The sequence below is a fragment of the Sceloporus occidentalis genome, unplaced genomic scaffold (assembly GCF_023333645.1).
Source record: "Sceloporus occidentalis isolate IW3139 unplaced genomic scaffold, rSceOcc1.0.p SCAF_124, whole genome shotgun sequence".
NCBI lineage: Eukaryota > Metazoa > Chordata > Lepidosauria > Squamata > Phrynosomatidae > Sceloporus > Sceloporus occidentalis.
This window is the reverse complement of record NW_028317104.1, coordinates 2,659,996-2,676,943: the sequence shown is the minus strand read 5'-3', so window position 1 is coordinate 2,676,943 and position 16,948 is coordinate 2,659,996. Positions and strand designations below refer to the sequence as shown.

The 16,948-nt window shown below is 48.9% G+C and overlaps 2 protein-coding genes across 2 annotated transcripts; both read right to left on the bottom strand.

Annotated features, from left to right (window-relative positions):
- Positions 1 to 1,874: 1,874 nt before the first annotated feature.
- Positions 1,875 to 7,856, bottom strand: LOC149282040 (protein spire homolog 1-like). The gene is made up of 15 exons (XM_089498698.1): positions 7,662 to 7,856; positions 6,318 to 6,500; positions 5,754 to 5,879; positions 5,618 to 5,683; positions 5,202 to 5,366; positions 4,564 to 4,641; positions 4,306 to 4,435; positions 4,111 to 4,238; positions 3,863 to 3,932; positions 3,468 to 3,619; positions 3,160 to 3,279; positions 2,920 to 2,987; positions 2,796 to 2,823; positions 2,326 to 2,468; positions 1,875 to 2,058 (listed from the first exon to the last, which is right to left on the bottom strand). Exons 1-15 carry the CDS (start codon positions 7,854 to 7,856, stop codon positions 1,875 to 1,877), a joined length of 1,836 nt encoding a protein of 611 aa, XP_089354824.1.
- A 4,703-nt stretch (positions 7,857 to 12,559) lies between these two features.
- LOC149282039 (phosphoenolpyruvate carboxykinase, cytosolic [GTP]-like) lies at positions 12,560 to 15,648 on the bottom strand. The gene is made up of 9 exons (XM_089498657.1): positions 15,425 to 15,648; positions 15,151 to 15,332; positions 14,727 to 14,930; positions 14,257 to 14,444; positions 14,007 to 14,169; positions 13,692 to 13,916; positions 13,390 to 13,521; positions 13,112 to 13,207; positions 12,560 to 13,014 (listed from the first exon to the last, which is right to left on the bottom strand). Exons 1-9 carry the CDS (start codon positions 15,646 to 15,648, stop codon positions 12,560 to 12,562), a joined length of 1,869 nt encoding a protein of 622 aa, XP_089354783.1.
- Positions 15,649 to 16,948: the final 1,300 nt, after the last annotated feature.

Genomic DNA, 16,948 nt, shown 5'->3' with positions numbered 1-16,948 from the left:
TCATCTCCAATCAGCACAGAGCACAGTCTGCAGGACTTCGACACTTCTCAGCTCTGTGAGGATCTGGAGACCAATCACAGACCTCAAGGGATGGACTCATCAGGACCTTCTGACTCCGGGGTGACAACTGTCCCCACTGCCTGACCCGCCTGGCTCCTTCGGCTTCCCTCAAACCGAGCAGGTGGCCCTTATTTACCCCAGTTGGATGGCAATAAGACTATGGAGGGCATTAGCTCCAAAGGGCTAGGTACAGAATTAGTGGCCCCAGATAGGCTGGACATTTCCCTTCATGCCCCGCCTCAGCTAGAATATGAAACCTGGAAAGTGCCTACTTTACAAGCCCACAGGAGCAAACTGAACAGACCGACGCCGAGAGGTTTCTTCAACGTGTGCTTCAAGATGTGAAATACCCCAAACCTGGGACACCTCTACCCCCCCAAACCCCTCAACCACAGACACCTCTACTCCACACCCCGATACCTCAACCCCCAAACCCCTCAACCACCCCATGAGAATTAAAAGCAAGATACCACAACCTCAAACCCTCTACCTCAACCCTAAACCTGCATACCTCAACCCCACACCACGAGCGTTAAATGCGGATACCTCCAACACATCAGCTCTGCGCCTCGAGAAATAAAAGCCCTCCACCTCAACCCCAAACCCTCATACCTCTACTCCACAACATAAGCATTAACCTCTCAATCCCTGAGCCCTCATATCTGTAACCTGAGCCAAATGTTATATTATTTAACGGTTCGTTAATGAGGGTCCCTCAGGATATATTTATTGAGCAGAAAAAGATCACCCCCTTACCCCTTTTTGCTGGGTTGAGAGTCTCAGCATTCAGTGGACTCTGTTAGGGGAATTCAGGTCATTATTGGGGGGTTTTTGTTCATTAACCGCAGCTGAGTTTATCCAACCGAATAAAAGCAAGTCCCTTTTACCAAACTGCATGTATTTTTTCCTGGCGTAACCTTGGTGACCAAACCTCGTCAGGATTAGGGGTTTTCAGGATCTCCTGACCTCAGTATGGGAGAGGATACCCCTACTTCCTCGTTCAGGGCTGCCTTTCCCTGCATGCACAGCTACAGCGGAGCAATCATGGTACAAAAAAAACGCAACCTGAAAAATACATTTTTTCACCAAATTCTTCTCTTTATTTTTGAGATCGTGACAAAGAAAATACAGATTTTATCAAGTATTTGTTGGCGGCCAGAAGAAAAAAAACAAAAACACAGAAATCCTTAAGAAGCCCAGAAACATTAATAAACCTGGCAGCTTTTCACAGACAGACGGCCCCCCCAGAAACCCCCAAACTGTGCACATACATTTAAGTTATAAGGCGAGTGCGATCCAGAACATTCCGAGAACAGGTCATATTTTGGTGGAAAAAAATTCTATAAATCAGGCAAATTACTGCACATTAAATTAACCATTTACATTGTGGACAAACAATACTCCATACATGAAGCACATTAACGCGTGAATTAACCAGCTCCCAGCCTTTCCCTGTGACAAGGCGTGTGGGTCAGAGGTCTACGTGCCACAAAATTGGCAAATCAGTTAAGATTAAGGAAAAAAAAAAAAAAAAAAAAAAGTTTATGGGCATCTTTAAAAATTTAAGCATTACATTTTATTCACTCAGGCCTAGTCAGCAAACATGACGGACAACAAAGATACCAAAATACATCACAAACACTGTACAATATTATATAAAAGCCCATTTATCATCAGGGTCACCTCTGAGGTCGTAGTGTGGAAACCTCCTGTTGGATAAGTGTCATTGAGGGGTCTTACAGGTGGTTCCATTATTTCATTGCCCCAGTCAGTTGGCAGCATCATTGTCTGACCCGACGCGTTTCGCCAAGTAGTTAGGACACAGAGGCGCTACGCATTTTCAATCCGTCGCTCGGCACCTCGATCTGCTGGCTCCTGTCCATGACGTCCAGGATGTACTCTTCACATTTGGTACAGACGTCCATGCAGGTCCAGTTCTTCATCGAGCTTTTGTGGAACGGAACATCTTCTGCGTGGGGTTCAAACACCAGCGGGATTCTAGGAGGAATAATGGAGACGAGTAACTGGTGTTGAGACCCATGTTCCCAACAGAGAAAACCCCGGCCTAGTACAGAATAAAGCAGTGGCCAGGTACATGCCGGTCGGTATGGTACATGCGCAGAGAGGTATCAGAAACTATGCTGTGAATGGCAACCAGGAATAAGAGGTACCCCCCTCGTTCAACTACAACATGGAGGCAGAAATAAATCAAGCCACTGATTGTTATTCATTTGAGTCGTTATCAACTCTCCCCTCATCTTTTACCTTGAACTGTCCCAGTTTAGGGTTTCTTTGGAGAACATCTGGGTCCTGTCTTTCTGGTAAACTGGATCGTCCTCCCGGGTCAGAACCAGTGCTTTGAAGAAGGAGACCGGCAGATGCATGCACTGCTTAAAGGGCATCAGCATCTAAACAGGTGGAAATAATCAGACTTAGAAACCAGAACACGGGATTTAAAATGTTCTCCTGCGACGTGATCAATGCAACGAAATGGTCTCCTTGCTACAAGACCAACCAACCGCCAGCCAGGAGCCATCAAAAAGAGAGCATAGAGCGTTAGACACACAGCCTCCGGCCAGCAAGCCATTCCTCATCTACACCAAGTCCAGCACTAAAACCAGTCGAAGGGTCCCATGGGAAATGCTCTTAACGCTTTCAGTGCTGCGGGCTCAGTTTAGAGGGAACAGCCCGGCCGGTCCCCTATTCCCACAGTGAGGTTGGCTTAACGCTTTTACCTCCACGCTGCATTCGAGACAGTTCACCCTGTAAAGAGAATACAGATCGTGTCAGAAGGCAGCGGTCAGCACTCCACGAGGATGGATCTTGGATCCCCAGATAAAGGGATTAACCACACAGTACCTTTCACACATTTTGCATGTGTACGGCCAAGTGAAGAAGAGTCTCTTCTTGTGACAGCTGAAGCAGACCTGGAAGACACAACATCTTACAAACCTCCTTTTGGGACCACAGATATCTCTTTAGATAGAACTTCCGGTACAGCTTTTCCTTTAATTATGAAGGGGAGACAGATGGTATTTCCAGCCACCTTTATATCACCAGAAGATCTTTCCATTGTTATCAGGCTCATCTTGGACTCACCTTGTTCCCCGAGAACCTGTCGCTCTCTAGGAAGTCCAATATTTCTGCTTTCACGGTTTCTCGTCGTGCGAGAACCAGCTCTTCAATGGTGGGTGGGTGAATCCAGGGGTACTGGCAGCTCTGAGCAGGAAGAACAGGATTTATAGAGGAGTAACAAAGACCACTATACAGAGAAGGTCCTTGTTACTTCAGGACCATTGGCCTGCATGTTAATGGAACCCCTATAAGTGTGCGATCAGTAGCCCCTTTGGGGATCATTTAAGTAGATTCCGTATTAAATTTTTACATAAAACCAGGAACAGATTTACCTTTGGAGGCTGCCCACCGCATCGCATCCTCTGGAACGAGTCCTCATACGAGCTGGAGCGCTTGTGAGTAGACGTCCGTTTATCGTGACTCAGGAAGCTGTTAAGTTTCAGGTCGACTTGAGAAGAGGTGAGCGCTGGAGCAAACATCAAGTCTACAAGACAACAGATCACCGGCCATCAGGTGACGGTTTATCTACAGGTCAGTACTCTGAATCCAGACACCAGGGAGCCGATGAGAAGCAAGGCAGAGATCCCATCTCCCATTGGCTGCCCACAGTCACCCAGCTAAAGCACATTCCCAGTTTAAACATTAATTGGTTATTTTTATGAAATAGTAACGTTTCTCTTCAGGTATTAATAGCAGCACTTTATCACCAGACAGCGGCATGGAGTACCTGTGCTCACAGATGGCAGGTCAGAGAATTTGCTGTCGGATGATGTCTCTGACGGCCAGCTGATCTTCTCCTGTAGAAACAGGTTCTGGTTATTGAGAGACCCCCAACTCACTTCATGGGCTGAACCCGGCCGAGTCCTAAGTGGACCCTCGACCTCCCAACTCACGGTGCTCCATGTAGACCCCAGCCTCTGCCTCACATACTTTTATTTTTCTCGACGCTTTGCCGAGTCACAACTGAATATTTACATCGGCTGCAGTATCCAGGAGATCACTGGAGTGCGAGCAGCTCCGCCGCCTGCGCCACATCCGGTGACCGAATCCAGAATCGCTACGCTGGCCACAACACGAGCTTCGGGACGTCCCAAAATCCTCATCTGGAACGAGAGCAGAAATAAGTAAAGACATAATCGCTTATACGGGACGGAGAAGCGCGGCCAGCACCTTTGTCGAAGCGCATGTTCCGGTCGCTGGGTAGCGGACGAAGTTTAGTAGCAGATTTGATCTCTGTCATCAGCAGCTCATGGAGACTCGGCTCCTCCAGACGGCGCTCCTTCAGTTTTCTCTCAGATGCCTCCAAAACAAAAAAAGAAAAAGATACCATACCTCCTACGATACAGATTTATAGAAAAACACAGATGAAATGGTTCTTTTGGATCTTTCAGTTTGAGTTTTCGGGATCACTTGCCGACGAGCATTTACCGGTTTGAGTGGCCGTACACGGATCAGGTCCGTAATGAAATTCTCCGGACTTTGGTTAATTTTATTTTTTTCATTTTCCTAGAAAGAAGAAAATAAACCATTAACCCCAAGAAAGAGTCCTGACCGCCATGGACCCATTAGAGCGCTCCCCCTCCTGCCGCTCTGTCTTTAGCGCAGCGCTACGCGCCGCAACGGCGTGATTGGCAGAGGCTGAGCGCTGGGGGCGGGGGAGTGATGTTTAATTTCATGACATCACTTCCTCCAGCACTCTGGAGTCTGGCAGCATCCGCAGACCGGCCGGCCTGTGCAAGCTGGCTGCCTGTGGACTCGGAGGAAAAAGCCTTATGTCCCTACTCCTGCCTGCACTGATAAAAGTAAACTAAGTTAGGTGCACATGATGTTTCTGTGACAGGAAATATTGGGCGGTAGGTGCACATAATGTTTCTGTGATGTCACGCATATAATTATGCAAATTAGCATGGCCAGTATTTTTTTGCAAGAAAGGGGGCAACCTTATCTCAGGGCGATGCGCTAGACTGCAAGTTACCCCTTTAGTGCATGCAGGGGTTGAAGGAGGCATCGGTTGGTCCATAAGAAGCCTCTTGTGAGGTTTGCTGCATGAGGATCCTGTCACCCACCTGGACGGCCCGCAGGGTGTATCTCCGGCATCGAATATCATTCATGAGCAGCTCGTGCGGCGACAGCTTGTACACCACGGGCAGCCTTGTATACGAGCGCTCTTTGGCGCTGCTCAGTCGGATCCCGAAACGGAGCTCTCTGATCACGTGCCGCCACAAGTCATTCTGGAAACGGGAGAAGATACTTTACTACGTCGGCACAAAGTGTGAGAAACCTGAGAGAGGCACAAAGATCTAGAGATGGCAGACAGCAGAGACACGGAAGGTCAGGGCTGTGGGGAGAGACAGTCAAAGTCAGGGCAGGAGAGCAAAACGAAACTGGTAGGAAATTAGGGCTACAGGTTGAACTTTAAGCAGATGCGTTTGGAAGAGCGTTCCTGCCGGGGGCCACGGGGCTCCGAGACGCCCGCCATTACCCAGCTTTCGTATAAAGGGAGGGAGTCTTTGGCCAGAAAGTCTTCTGCCTCCAGCTGCTTCAAACTCTGGAATAAAACAAGGAGACGCTGGAGATCCTGCCTCAGGGTGACCCAACCCAAGCCGACGTCCAGATACCTGCTTGGATCGCTCCAGGGTTCTGAGGAGTTTGCAGAACTCTTGGTGTTCAGCAAACTTGACCCGGCAGATGGCCCCATAGTGATCGGACGCCTCTGACAGGGAGAACAGGCGCTCCTCGCAGACCTGCAAAAAGAGTTCAAGTCCAGGAACATCAGGAACGGACGAGCCGCATCGTGAAATAACCACAGGGGGGTGTGGGACACCCTTCTGCTTGCGCCCAATATGTAGGCACCCTAGGCAGTAGCCTGGTCCTCATGTGTCGTAGGGCTGGCCCTGATCACCACAGCCAGCAGGCCCTTTGGTCTGAGTTTCGCTCCATTACGGTGGTCATCGTTTTGTAACTTGGGCTACGAGCCCTGGTGGGGTGCCACAGCAAGGCATTATACGGCAATACATCACGTGCCCATCCTGCTCACGCTACACTGCCCAACAAATGAACCAGACAGGCCGAGCCGTCACAGCAGCCAACACCCAGCCAGGGCTCCCAGTTATACAATATTCATTTCCCCCCCCATCACCACACGGACCCCGAATCTAGGAAAGATTGGATATTTTTCTTACCTTTATGATGTCATTTAAAGTGACAGCACTCTGGGAATTCATCGCGGACTCTGTGGCCGAGGGCTGCAGCCCCAGCATGAGACACAGCAAGTTATCCAGATGTTCGCTCAGGACACGTTCCAGATCGCTGGTCACCCCCCAGTCCAGAGCGGTGTACACGATGTGACCGAGGCGTTCAATCATCTAAAGAGGGACATCAATCATCAAGCGCAACATCATCAAGTGCAACACATGGGTGCCACCACCGGCCGTGGGCGGGTGACCCTCATGGGGCGTTTCCGTGATGCCGACCCTTCCACAAGCCGGGGTCTTAATGGAGGGACTCAGCTAAGGTCATTTTGGCTGCAGCAGTTGGAAACCCCCATCACTGACAGCAACAAGGGGAGTATATATGCTGGGGGTGGCAAACCTGGGGACTGCCAGGTATGGGGGTTTAGTAACAAGAGGTAAATGCAAACACTTGCCTCTCTCTCGGAACGCACGGAGTCTTCCGAGCCTGCAATACAAACAGATTATTATTAATTCCTCATATAGCGCCACCATATTCTGCAGCGCTGTACAATAATTATCCGGACGTGAAACATTGTAACAAAGCCAAAAGTTAGTTTGAGCTTCTCCAGCCGGCAGCGCTAGATAAACACCAAGAGTGATGGCAGCACGCCGACTACTGGCGAGCGCGCGGAGTACACTCATCATTTACGCCACGTCCAGAGATTCCGAGAGAATTAATCCTGTCGGATTATAACAAGGATGAAACCCGAACCAAGACAACGTTTAACAAAATAGCGGCAGCAGCCACAGAAAAAAACCCAAAACTCAGCAGCAGGAAGGAAGTGCATGCAGGGAATATCCTTTCAGCTGAGACCAAAAAAATGAAATGGCACAAGAGGGACACTATTGCCGAGTGGGGCAATTATTAGAAGGTTTTATTTAATTATTAGGGGTTTTATTTACCCCGTTTAATTTATAAAGCCGTTTCTATGCACATTATCAGTGTTTTTAAGGCAGCAGAACCCCGTGATACCCTCATACCCAGCAAACATTCTGAGCTCCTAGAAAAGAGGGGCATCAGGGCACAAAGAGGGACTGGTTAATTTTAACAGGGCCACTCAGTAGGTACAGAGCAGGAACTTTCTAAATGCGCCGCAAACACACGAGGCAGAAGCGGCCGGTTGGCATCAGCATCACATTAAATGCCGTTATTGTTGCAGACGCTGCATTTAATGTGAGGAAACTATGAATTTCAAAATGCTGGGGCTAAATCTATATATTTTTGTTAGGACTCCTCAGCTGCCCCCTGAATAAATAACATTTGCCCCCCTGGTACTCCTTACCGCTATATACAGCGAAAGACACCGCACCGTCCTGGTGTAGGAGAACGTCCTCCACTCCGCACAGCACCCGACGAACACCCCGCTCCCTGAGCCAGAGCTCTCTACAGCACTGGTAACACAGCGCCCAGGCCTGCTCCTCGCTCACCGGCTGCCCAGACCCCATTAGGATGTCTTTTAGGGTCACTTTCCCGTTCGGTCCCTCCATCTTCCCGTCTCCCACTCGCGAGTCTGTACCAACTCCTAATCACATAGATCTCAACCATACGATTACCCCAGGAACCGCCCCCTGGGGCTCTTATAAAAAGTTGGGCAGGGTAATTGACCTGTTTACTCCAATTAAGACACATTAACCCTTTGCACAAAATGCCCCTACAAGAAAATCGGCCTTGGGGGAATTTTTAACCCATTTCAGGTTCCTGCGTGAGGCGCTGTCGGGTATATCAGGTGCTGCCCCTAAAGGCTCCCTGGACCCCCCAGCCCCGGAGTCTGAAATCAAACTGCCCGTGGGACTATGGGTATTAACCCCTGCAGGAGGGGTGTACAAGGCTCCGATCTGAGAGGGTTAAAAATCTGGTGACTACACAAAAAGTGAATTTGTGTACAGATTTTCTGAATTTGGGCAATGAAGCCAACCTGATCCATCAGGAGCTCTGCGGACTTCGCAGTCTGGTTTCAATCCCAAAACCGACAGCAGAGGGCAGAAAATACAAAGTAATTGTCAGCGCAGGTACTCGCTACCAGTGTATATACTCTTCCCTTCACCACCAGGTGCTCGGCACCGCTCTAGCCACTGACTGGAGCCGGGTTCATCCGACCTTAACGTGAGAAAGTTTTAAGAAACGCGTTCTTCCATCCAATAGAAAAGTTTTGTGTCAGACGGTTACCTCCCCCTGCGAGTTCTGTGGCGCGGGAAGAAACCATTCATTTTTGGCTAAATGTCTCCATGCTGTGAGGGAGACGCTGGCACTGGGGCAGATCTTTAATGCGGATTGCAACGTCCCGTCTCCACTTGCCCCAACACAGATGGGTAAATCTACCAGGAGGGCGACAAGTGCAGCCCAGTAATTATAGTGGAGTGAATGGCAGGGGACAGAAATATTCTCCCAAACCCAGATGCTTGATATGATTGGCAGGAATGATGCGCCTGCAGGGTGCGGGGCCCTTTAACGTCTGTGAGGTTACCCTGCTTACTCAATGCATATATGTACAGCAAATATGACAGCTAAGCGTGTTCCTGAACGAGCCCTTTGGACGCCGGTTACGTGTTCTTTGCTCCTTGACCCGAGTTGACAGTTCTTTATGTTACAAGCACTGATCTGACACACATTGGCCCCAAACCTAAATGACCGCTGACCCACGCAGGTGATGGAGCCTTCAGCTGCTTCCTACTCGCAATTCTCCAATTTACTGGAATCAGGGTGCTTCCTAACTGGAGGGCAACTTCTGGGGGAAGACGCAGGGGTCTTGGAGTGTGGCAGAAGGCATTTTATGTCTCATGAGAGGTGGGGCATGGGGGGTGATCAGGGAGCCCACCCTCTGAGGGCATCTAATGGAGCCCTAAACTTCAGCCCTAACAGTGAATCCTGGGCCTAGGGTTGCAGTCAGAGGTCCTGAAAAAAACTGAATGGTTCTGATATACCGGCAGCAGAGCAGGGGGTCTCGCAGGGTATTTGGGGGGAGTAAAGTTACAACGGAGCCCATATAACACAATACTTCTAACCACATAGCGACGGCTCTTATCAAACATCTCCTAACACCTTTCAGAGACTGAATCAGGGCACTAAGACAGGCGCCCAGCAGGTTCATTTGACATGAAATGTAATGGGGAGGGAGAACTGCATGCGTGATGTATGTGTATGTGTGTATGTGTATGGCCCTTGAGCTTATGTTACTGTATAGTAGTAGTGTGTGTGTCAGTGTATGGTGTTAGCAAGAGTGTGTGTCAGTGTGTCTGCGTGTGTCAGTGTATGGTGTTAGCATGAGTGTGTGTCAGTATGTCTGCGTGTGTCAGTGTATGGTGTAAGCATGAATGTGTGTCAGTATGTCTGCGTGTGTCAGTGTATGGTGTTAGCATGAGTGTGTGTCAGTGTGTCTGCGTGTGTCAGTGTATGGTGTGCATGAGTTTGTGTCAGTATGTCTGTGTATGTCGGTGTATGGTGTTACCATGAGTGTGTGTCAGTATGTCTGCGTGTGTCAGTGTATGGTGTTAGCATGAGTGTGTGTCAGTATGTCTGCGTGTGTCGGTGTATGGTGTTAGCATGAGTGTGTGTCAGTATGTCTTCATGTGTTGTGTATGGTGTTATATAGCATGAGCGTGTGTTAGTGCTTGGTTCTAGAGTGTCAGGAGTGAGCCTAGGGTTAGTGGTGCAAGGGAGAGAAGGGATGGAGATAGTGTGAGTGTGTGTAAGTGTTATAGCGGTGGGTGTTAGAGTGAGTTTGAGTGTTAGTACACGTATGCATTTTAATTGGGCGGTAGAAGACATTCTACACCCAAGAGTCACTAACCCTAGGCTCTCTAAACTGTACTTAAAGAGACGATCGAGGGCCCAGTGGGGTCTCAATTAGTTGAGGTTTCGGTTTGTGCTCCCAGGTTCGAGGGTCTCAAAGGACCAGGAAGACTTTATAGAACAATCATTTCTTGTAACCAAACCCTGAATATAAATCAGCGGTGGTTCGGAGGTAACGGAGTTGTGCTCGTCCTAGTGTTTTTTTGCCCCCTGCTTGCTGTGCTGATGGGGGTTGGCTGCATAGATTCTACCCCCAGAATTTAAATGAAAGCGCGGCGGTCGCCTATCTCACTGAGTGCCTGATTTGCTGGCGCAGGAAGGTGTGAAGAGATCACAGACTTGGGATTCCCAGCCCGAACGAGACATCTGATGCAACAAGAGCCGCAGATGACAGCCAGCGTTTGGCCAAATTCCACCCTCCACCCGGCTGAGCACACCTCCTACTTACCCCTCGGATTTAACCTCTTCACTGAAAGCTAGGAATCTGCCTGTCCCTTTAACATGCACACCTAACTCTGAACAGAGAACCAGGGGCCACAGGGGCCAATAATAACCAGAAGAAAGAATCAGGACCAAAACGCACCTCACACATACAGGCGAACTGAGACGTGAATGAATTAACTCTTTAAAGACCAATTCTTTGTACATCCGCTCCTTTTGTGCATTTACACAACGAGCATTAATTCATATTTAATGGGAGCAAAGTCCCCCAGTGTTACCCGCCGCGCATGAACCCGTCACCCCATCCTGCCGCTTCCGAGCCACCGCTTTACATGAATATCAAACAAAGGTTAGCAGGAGAGGTATGGAACAAAACATGTTTACCCGAAAACACGGCAGACATTCCATGCTAAAGGTTTCAGGGGATAAAAAAATTCTGTGATCTCCGAGCCGGGAACCCGTACGCTGCACCTCCGTCTATCGTTCAACACATCTAGGGGGATTTAAAAGGACCCCGTAATAAAGAATAGACTATAACCCACTTCCTGATTGTGTTCCATATATTCCGTGTCTAGATTGTAAGCTCTGTGGGCTATAAAACCGCGATTACCCCCATCTGGGCTGCAAAGTTGGAAGTGCCGTATATATATATACCTGTAGGAGCCATTACCATACACACGCAGTGGTGAGGAATTATTAATCCCTCTGCGGCATCATCCGCCGCTGATACCAGAAGCGTCCGGTGAGTCCGTGACCCCGTGGCCTAGTTGGAAAAAGTCCATTAAGCGTTAATACGAAGTATCCGGCCAGTCTGGGGCTCCCGCAGAGATGGCTCCTGGCCGCCGTCCCCCAGAGGATACATCCTTCTGCCCCGGTTGCTGCTGACTTGTATGTAGAAGTAGTTTTAATTGTCCGCCTGGTATTTGTGACATTACAGGACCCACCCAATAAACAGCAAGATCGGACAATACCGCCCCTCTCAATATACTGGTGGCCCAAATTCCGAGACATACCCTCATACCCAGCAAACACTCCTAGAAATGAGGGGCATCAGGGGAGGAGAGAAGGGCATCGAGGGGGCATCAGGGGAGAAGAGAGGGCCATAAAGGGGGCATCAGGGGAGGAGATACGGGCATCAGATGGAAGAGGGGAGGAAAGAGGGGCTTGGGACAGCAATTGGGCAAACTGAACAGGGACACTCGGCAGGTATGTAGTACAAGAATCAGGTGATATTCTGGGTAATATTTAGAGATGATATCAGATTTCGTGAGACGTTTGTATCTTTTTATCACACTTATAAATGGTGCTTAATTAGAGTAATGAGCAGGAACATTCCAGTGGTTACTACGGTGATTGCTCCACTTTTATCTCTTTCTGAAGTCTCCGTCTTATAATGTGTATAAAGCGGACAGAGTTTGGTATTTTCTGCTGAACGTTCGCATGCAATACAGATGACAGAAAGTGCAGCTTTCTTATAAAATTTAATACGTGAATTTAAACAAAACAGCAAGAAAATACAGTAGATATTGTAAAAAAATGTAGAATAACTTGTTTGCCATAAAATCCAGTAAACCCAAGAAATCTATAAGATTACCTAAACATGCAGCGCTAATCGGCCGGCAGCCCGGCTTCTGTCTCCTCCGCCTCTACTAAAGGACCCTCTCCTGCCTTTCAGCGTCTCCCTCTTCTCCTGCCTTTCAGTGTCTCCCTCCTCTCCTCCCTTTCAGCGTCTCCCTCCTCTCCACACATATCATACAAAAGGTTCAGCGCAAGAATGGAAGACAGGAAGTTAAAGGTACAGTACATAGTTTGTCTTTGCGATTCTGATTGGTCCTGACACAGGACACGAGGGACGGGGTAAGACCGCAAGAGGCCCCTTTCCGTGGTTCAGAAAAGGGTCTTGCCCCTCAGTAATTCTCTATGTCTCTGTGAGATGCTCCTCACGCTCCTCCACGTGTTCTCACAGCTGTTTGATCCTCTCTTCCAAGCCGTCTAACTCACGCTCTATCTCATACGGGAGATCTGCATTCACTTGATCGTCAAAGTACTTCCTAATGTCTCGGACCTCCTCTTCCCAAAACTCCTTGGATATTTCGAAGAGCTCTTCCACATGGATGTCTCCCAGCCCCTTCAGATTGAGGGAGCCCTCTGCCGGGATGTAGCCGACGGCCGTCTCTTTGGCGCAGTCTTCTCCGTCAATGCGGTTGAACATCCATTCGAGAACGCGTATGTTCTCCCCGTAGCCGGGCCACAGGAAGCTCCCCCGCGTGTCTTTGCGGAACCAGTTGACGTGAAAGATCTTGGGGAGCTTGGCTGAGGGGAGATGCTCCATGCTCAGCCAGTGGGCCAGGTATCGGCCAAAGTTGTACCCAAAGAAAGGTCTCATGGCGAAGGGGTCGTGCATGATAACCTTGCCTGTTACAAAAAGAGAGAAGCTTTTAGTTTGATGAATGATGGTGGATCATGAGTTATTCATTCAGTGGTCTCTGTGCATGCACATTCCGATATATACCTTTATGCTCAGCAGCGGCCGTTGCCTCGGACCTCATGGCGGATCCAATGAAGACCCCATGCTGCCAGGTTAACGCCTCGTATACCAAAGGCACACCTATAAATCACAGACAGGGTAAAGTTATACGAAACAATAAAATGGACAATTAACACTTCATATGCCCGAAAATCTAAAAGCAAAGGGTTCCCTGCAGAGAAACAACCAAACTCCTTACTGCATTACAGAATGTATTCCAAAATCAGCTGCAGAATACAAGGGATTTGCATTAAAGCACTCACCTTCTGGTCTACGGCCGCCGAAAATTATGCCTTCTATAGGGACTCCCAGGGATGACTCCCAAGCGGGGTCGATGATGGGGCATTGGCTGGCTGGCGTGCAAAATCGGGAATTCGGGTGGGCGCAGGGTTCACCTGGAGAGAGAAAGTAAAGCAGGTTTCAGGACACTATTAGAAAAACAAATCAGTAAGACGCCGTGACATTTTGTTCTTCACGATCTGGTGAATCATGGGGTAACTATTCTGCCCCTTCCCACAGACGTAAAGCCAGTTTAGAGTTTAGTACGTAAAGTATAAATTGTTACCATCCTCGGGTGTCCATTCCTTGTTCTTCCACGAGGTCAGGGTAAGTCCGGGTTCCAGGGTGGCGTCCATGCCCTCCCAGTAGATTCCGCCATCACTTGTCTCTGCCACGTTCGTGAAGATAGTGTTGGTTCGAATGGTCTCCATGGCGTTTGGGTTGGTTTTCACAGATGTTCCAGGCGCGACTCCAAAAAAACCATTTTCTGGGTTGATGGCCCTCAAGTTTCCTGTAAATCACAAACCGTCTCATTGTCAATAAAAGCAAAAGGAGACTTATCCGAAGTGGCGCATGTGGGTTTGACTTGCAGAATAATTACCATATTCATCAAACTTCATCCATGCGATGTCATCCCCCACGCACTCAATCTTCCAGCCCGGGAGAGAAGGCTTCATCATGGCTAAGTTCGTCTTTCCACATGCGCTCGGAAACGCGGCAGCAAAATACTTTTTCTTGCCCTCAGGGTTGGTAATCCCCAGAATCTGTACATTAAAGACACAATCGTTACATGCAGCGTTCCAGACAATGGCGGGTATCTGAATCTTCAAAAGTTGGACTGGTCTTCTTACCAGCATGTGCTCGGCCAGCCACCCCTCTTCCTTGGCAATGCGGCTGGCGATTCTCAGGGCGAAGCACTTTTTACCCAGAAGAGAATTGCCTCCATACCCGCTGCCGAAGGAGATGATTTCCCTGCGGTCCGGGATGTGCGCTATGAGTGTCTGCTCGGGGTTACAAGGCCAGTTATTGACCAGAGGTTCTGAAACAAGAAGAAATGAGGCTTATTGACCGTTGCGGGACACGGAGTCTCGTCAGCAGTCAGTAGAAGAATAAACCTTCTCTACAGAGAAAGAGTCCTGTCCGTTACAGGTCTTCCTTGGGGAAGGTCATTTGTGATCATCATGATCCAACAAATATAAAGACTTTTGTCTCACTGCCTCTTTCTATTAATAATACTTATTCTGCCAGCGTCGGAGGCAATGTGCAGAAACGGTTCATTTAATGCATGATTTCAGGTGTTGGGGTCCCTATAAATCCTTACTTTTCAGGGGTAGAGGGCAACCAACAGAATGAAGGCACTTCACAAACTCTCCGTCCCCAAGCGACTCCAGGACAGCTTCCCCCATGCGCGTCATGATCCTCATACTTGCAACTACGTAAGGAGAGTCGGTCAGCTGGATCCCAATCTTGGATAAAGGAGACCCGATCGGCCCCATGCTGAAAGGGATGACGTACATCGTGCGGCCTGCAAAAAAATGATGAGTTGAAAGAGGAACAATGACCGTGTACAGGGTAATAGGTATGGGGGATTCAACGTCAGGACTGGCCAGCAGGAGAAGGGCCTGAGCTCATACACTGGCCGCCGCGTTGGGCAGCAGCCGGGGGAAGTCATGATGAGGGTTAAAGGAACATTTTTATTACTGAGCCCCAGAAGCGTTAGTCCCTCTGAGTTTTCACATTCGTACCTTTCATGCATCCCGGGAATCTCGATTTGAAAGCTTTTTCAAAATCGTCTTCCGACATCCAGCGCCCCAGTTGGCTGATCCCGCTTTTGGCGACGGGGACAGTGTCCCTCTGCTCCTGAGTCACTATCACCGTTTTGCTCTCTATTCTGGCAACGTCCCGAGGATCCGTCCGCGCCAGCCAGCTGGTATACAGAGAGAGGGAGGGGTGAGTACGTTGTCGACGTCTCCAGAGAGGGTAGATTCCCCAGTGCGTTTGTTTTTTTGGGACACTCACCAGTTCTCGTACTTGTGCAGCTTTTTCACCATCCCGGTCTCCTCCATCTGCTGAAGGATTTTCTTGTTCTCATCTTCGGAGCCGTCACAGATGTGAATGTTCTCTGGTTGGCAGAGACGTGCGTTGGTGGCTATGTAAGCGCAGACCTCGGATGGCAGACTGTGCAGATCACTGTAGGTCACGATGCCAGTGACAAGGAGCTCTGGCTTCAGCTGGGACGGCATGCTGGCGGTTAAAGGTCTCACGGGTATTCTGGGGAGAAGTAAAACCCAAATAAACTGTCTGGTACCGGCAGCTAATGTGCAGTCTGTGCCGGTAGCAGCAAAGTCTCAAACTGGCTGAGGGTTCCCGGCAAAGCTTGTGATTCTACTCAAAATGCACGAAGGGGCACAACGTATTCTGTTATTGTTACCTAGGAAATAATAGATAATATGTAATAAATGGATTTATTTCTCATTAACTCTTCAAGTGCCTGGGGAGAGATTACAGGATCAATCGACGATACATAATAGTTTCGCTTAGAACCACGGGAGGTAAAGGAAGCCATCGCTAGTCAATAACCAAGGCCAGGGGTAGAACATTGGGGGGGGGCATGGGGATATTGGAACTACCCCAACAGGGTGGTAGGTTACAGATTCAGGATAAAGAGGGGTCTCTTAGACTCAACCCACCAAAAGTTTGATCCATACAGAGATGAAGACAAATACACAATATACACGAGACGTATATATATGTTAAATGTCACCGAGAGGCGACGCGGCGCTGCTGGGGAGGAATAGAAAGCCATCTATAACATAATAATACAATAAATATTTGGCTTCTATTCTACTCACCGCTTGGAGCTTCACCTCGGGCAGAATGTGTATCGATCTTCTCCACGTCTTCTCCAGGTAAGAAGTGAGTTTTCTTCTTGCTATGACTCCGTCCTCCTTAAATACCCCAGGTACGTCCCTCCTACCACCACTCCTCACCCCTCTTCCGTTATACCCCAGAAAAACACCCCTCGGGGGAGGGGGGGTATTTTCGTCATGTCTTTGTCCTGAGTCAACAAACAGGTCTCGTCCCAATAGATTTGAGAACAACAAAATGCCTTCGAAAGCTAATAATTGAAAGGCTGGTTATGACATACTCATTATCACTATACAGTAGCAAAGATCAAGCTCAGGAACAAAGATTAACCTTATGAATGCTGTGCAACCCATCCATCACTCAAAGGGTTAAAAAGCCTCTGCTCGGGATAACACTGTCACCCTTTTGCCATTAACCTAGAACGCAGAACCCCAGTAACCCAACGGAACATAAGGGGTCCTTCCAACCCTTCCCAACCACATATCAACTACTAGAGGGCACTTACCCCCACGTACCCAATATTAAGCCATTCTCATTAAATCGATCCCCACTATGGGACTACCTAGACATGGGCAACAAGGGGTGTAGAGCCTTCAAAGGAGCCCAACAGGTTAGATGCCTTCCAGCTGGGGGTGTATTGGGAAGTTCTGCCCCTCCAGCTGAGGGGTAATGGTC

Coding starts and splice junctions, on each gene's coding strand:
- LOC149282040 (XM_089498698.1), bottom strand. CDS start 7,856: ATGGAGGGACCGAACGGGAAAGTGACCCTAAAAGACATCCTAATGGGG. Junction 5,367..5,617: donor TCCCTTTATACGAAAGCTGG/GTAATGGCGGGC, acceptor TCCCGTTTCCAG/AATGACTTGTGGCGGCACGT. Junction 4,436..4,563: donor GTGTACGGCCACTCAAACCG/GTAAATGCTCGT, acceptor TTTGTTTTGGAG/GCATCTGAGAGAAAACTGAA.
- LOC149282039 (XM_089498657.1), bottom strand. CDS start 15,648: ATGCCGTCCCAGCTGAAGCCAGAGCTCCTTGTCACTGGCATCGTGACC. Junction 15,333..15,424: donor CTGCACAAGTACGAGAACTG/GTGAGTGTCCCA, acceptor TCTGTATACCAG/CTGGCTGGCGCGGACGGATC. Junction 13,015..13,111: donor GGCCGCTGCTGAGCATAAAG/GTATATATCGGA, acceptor TTTTTGTAACAG/GCAAGGTTATCATGCACGAC.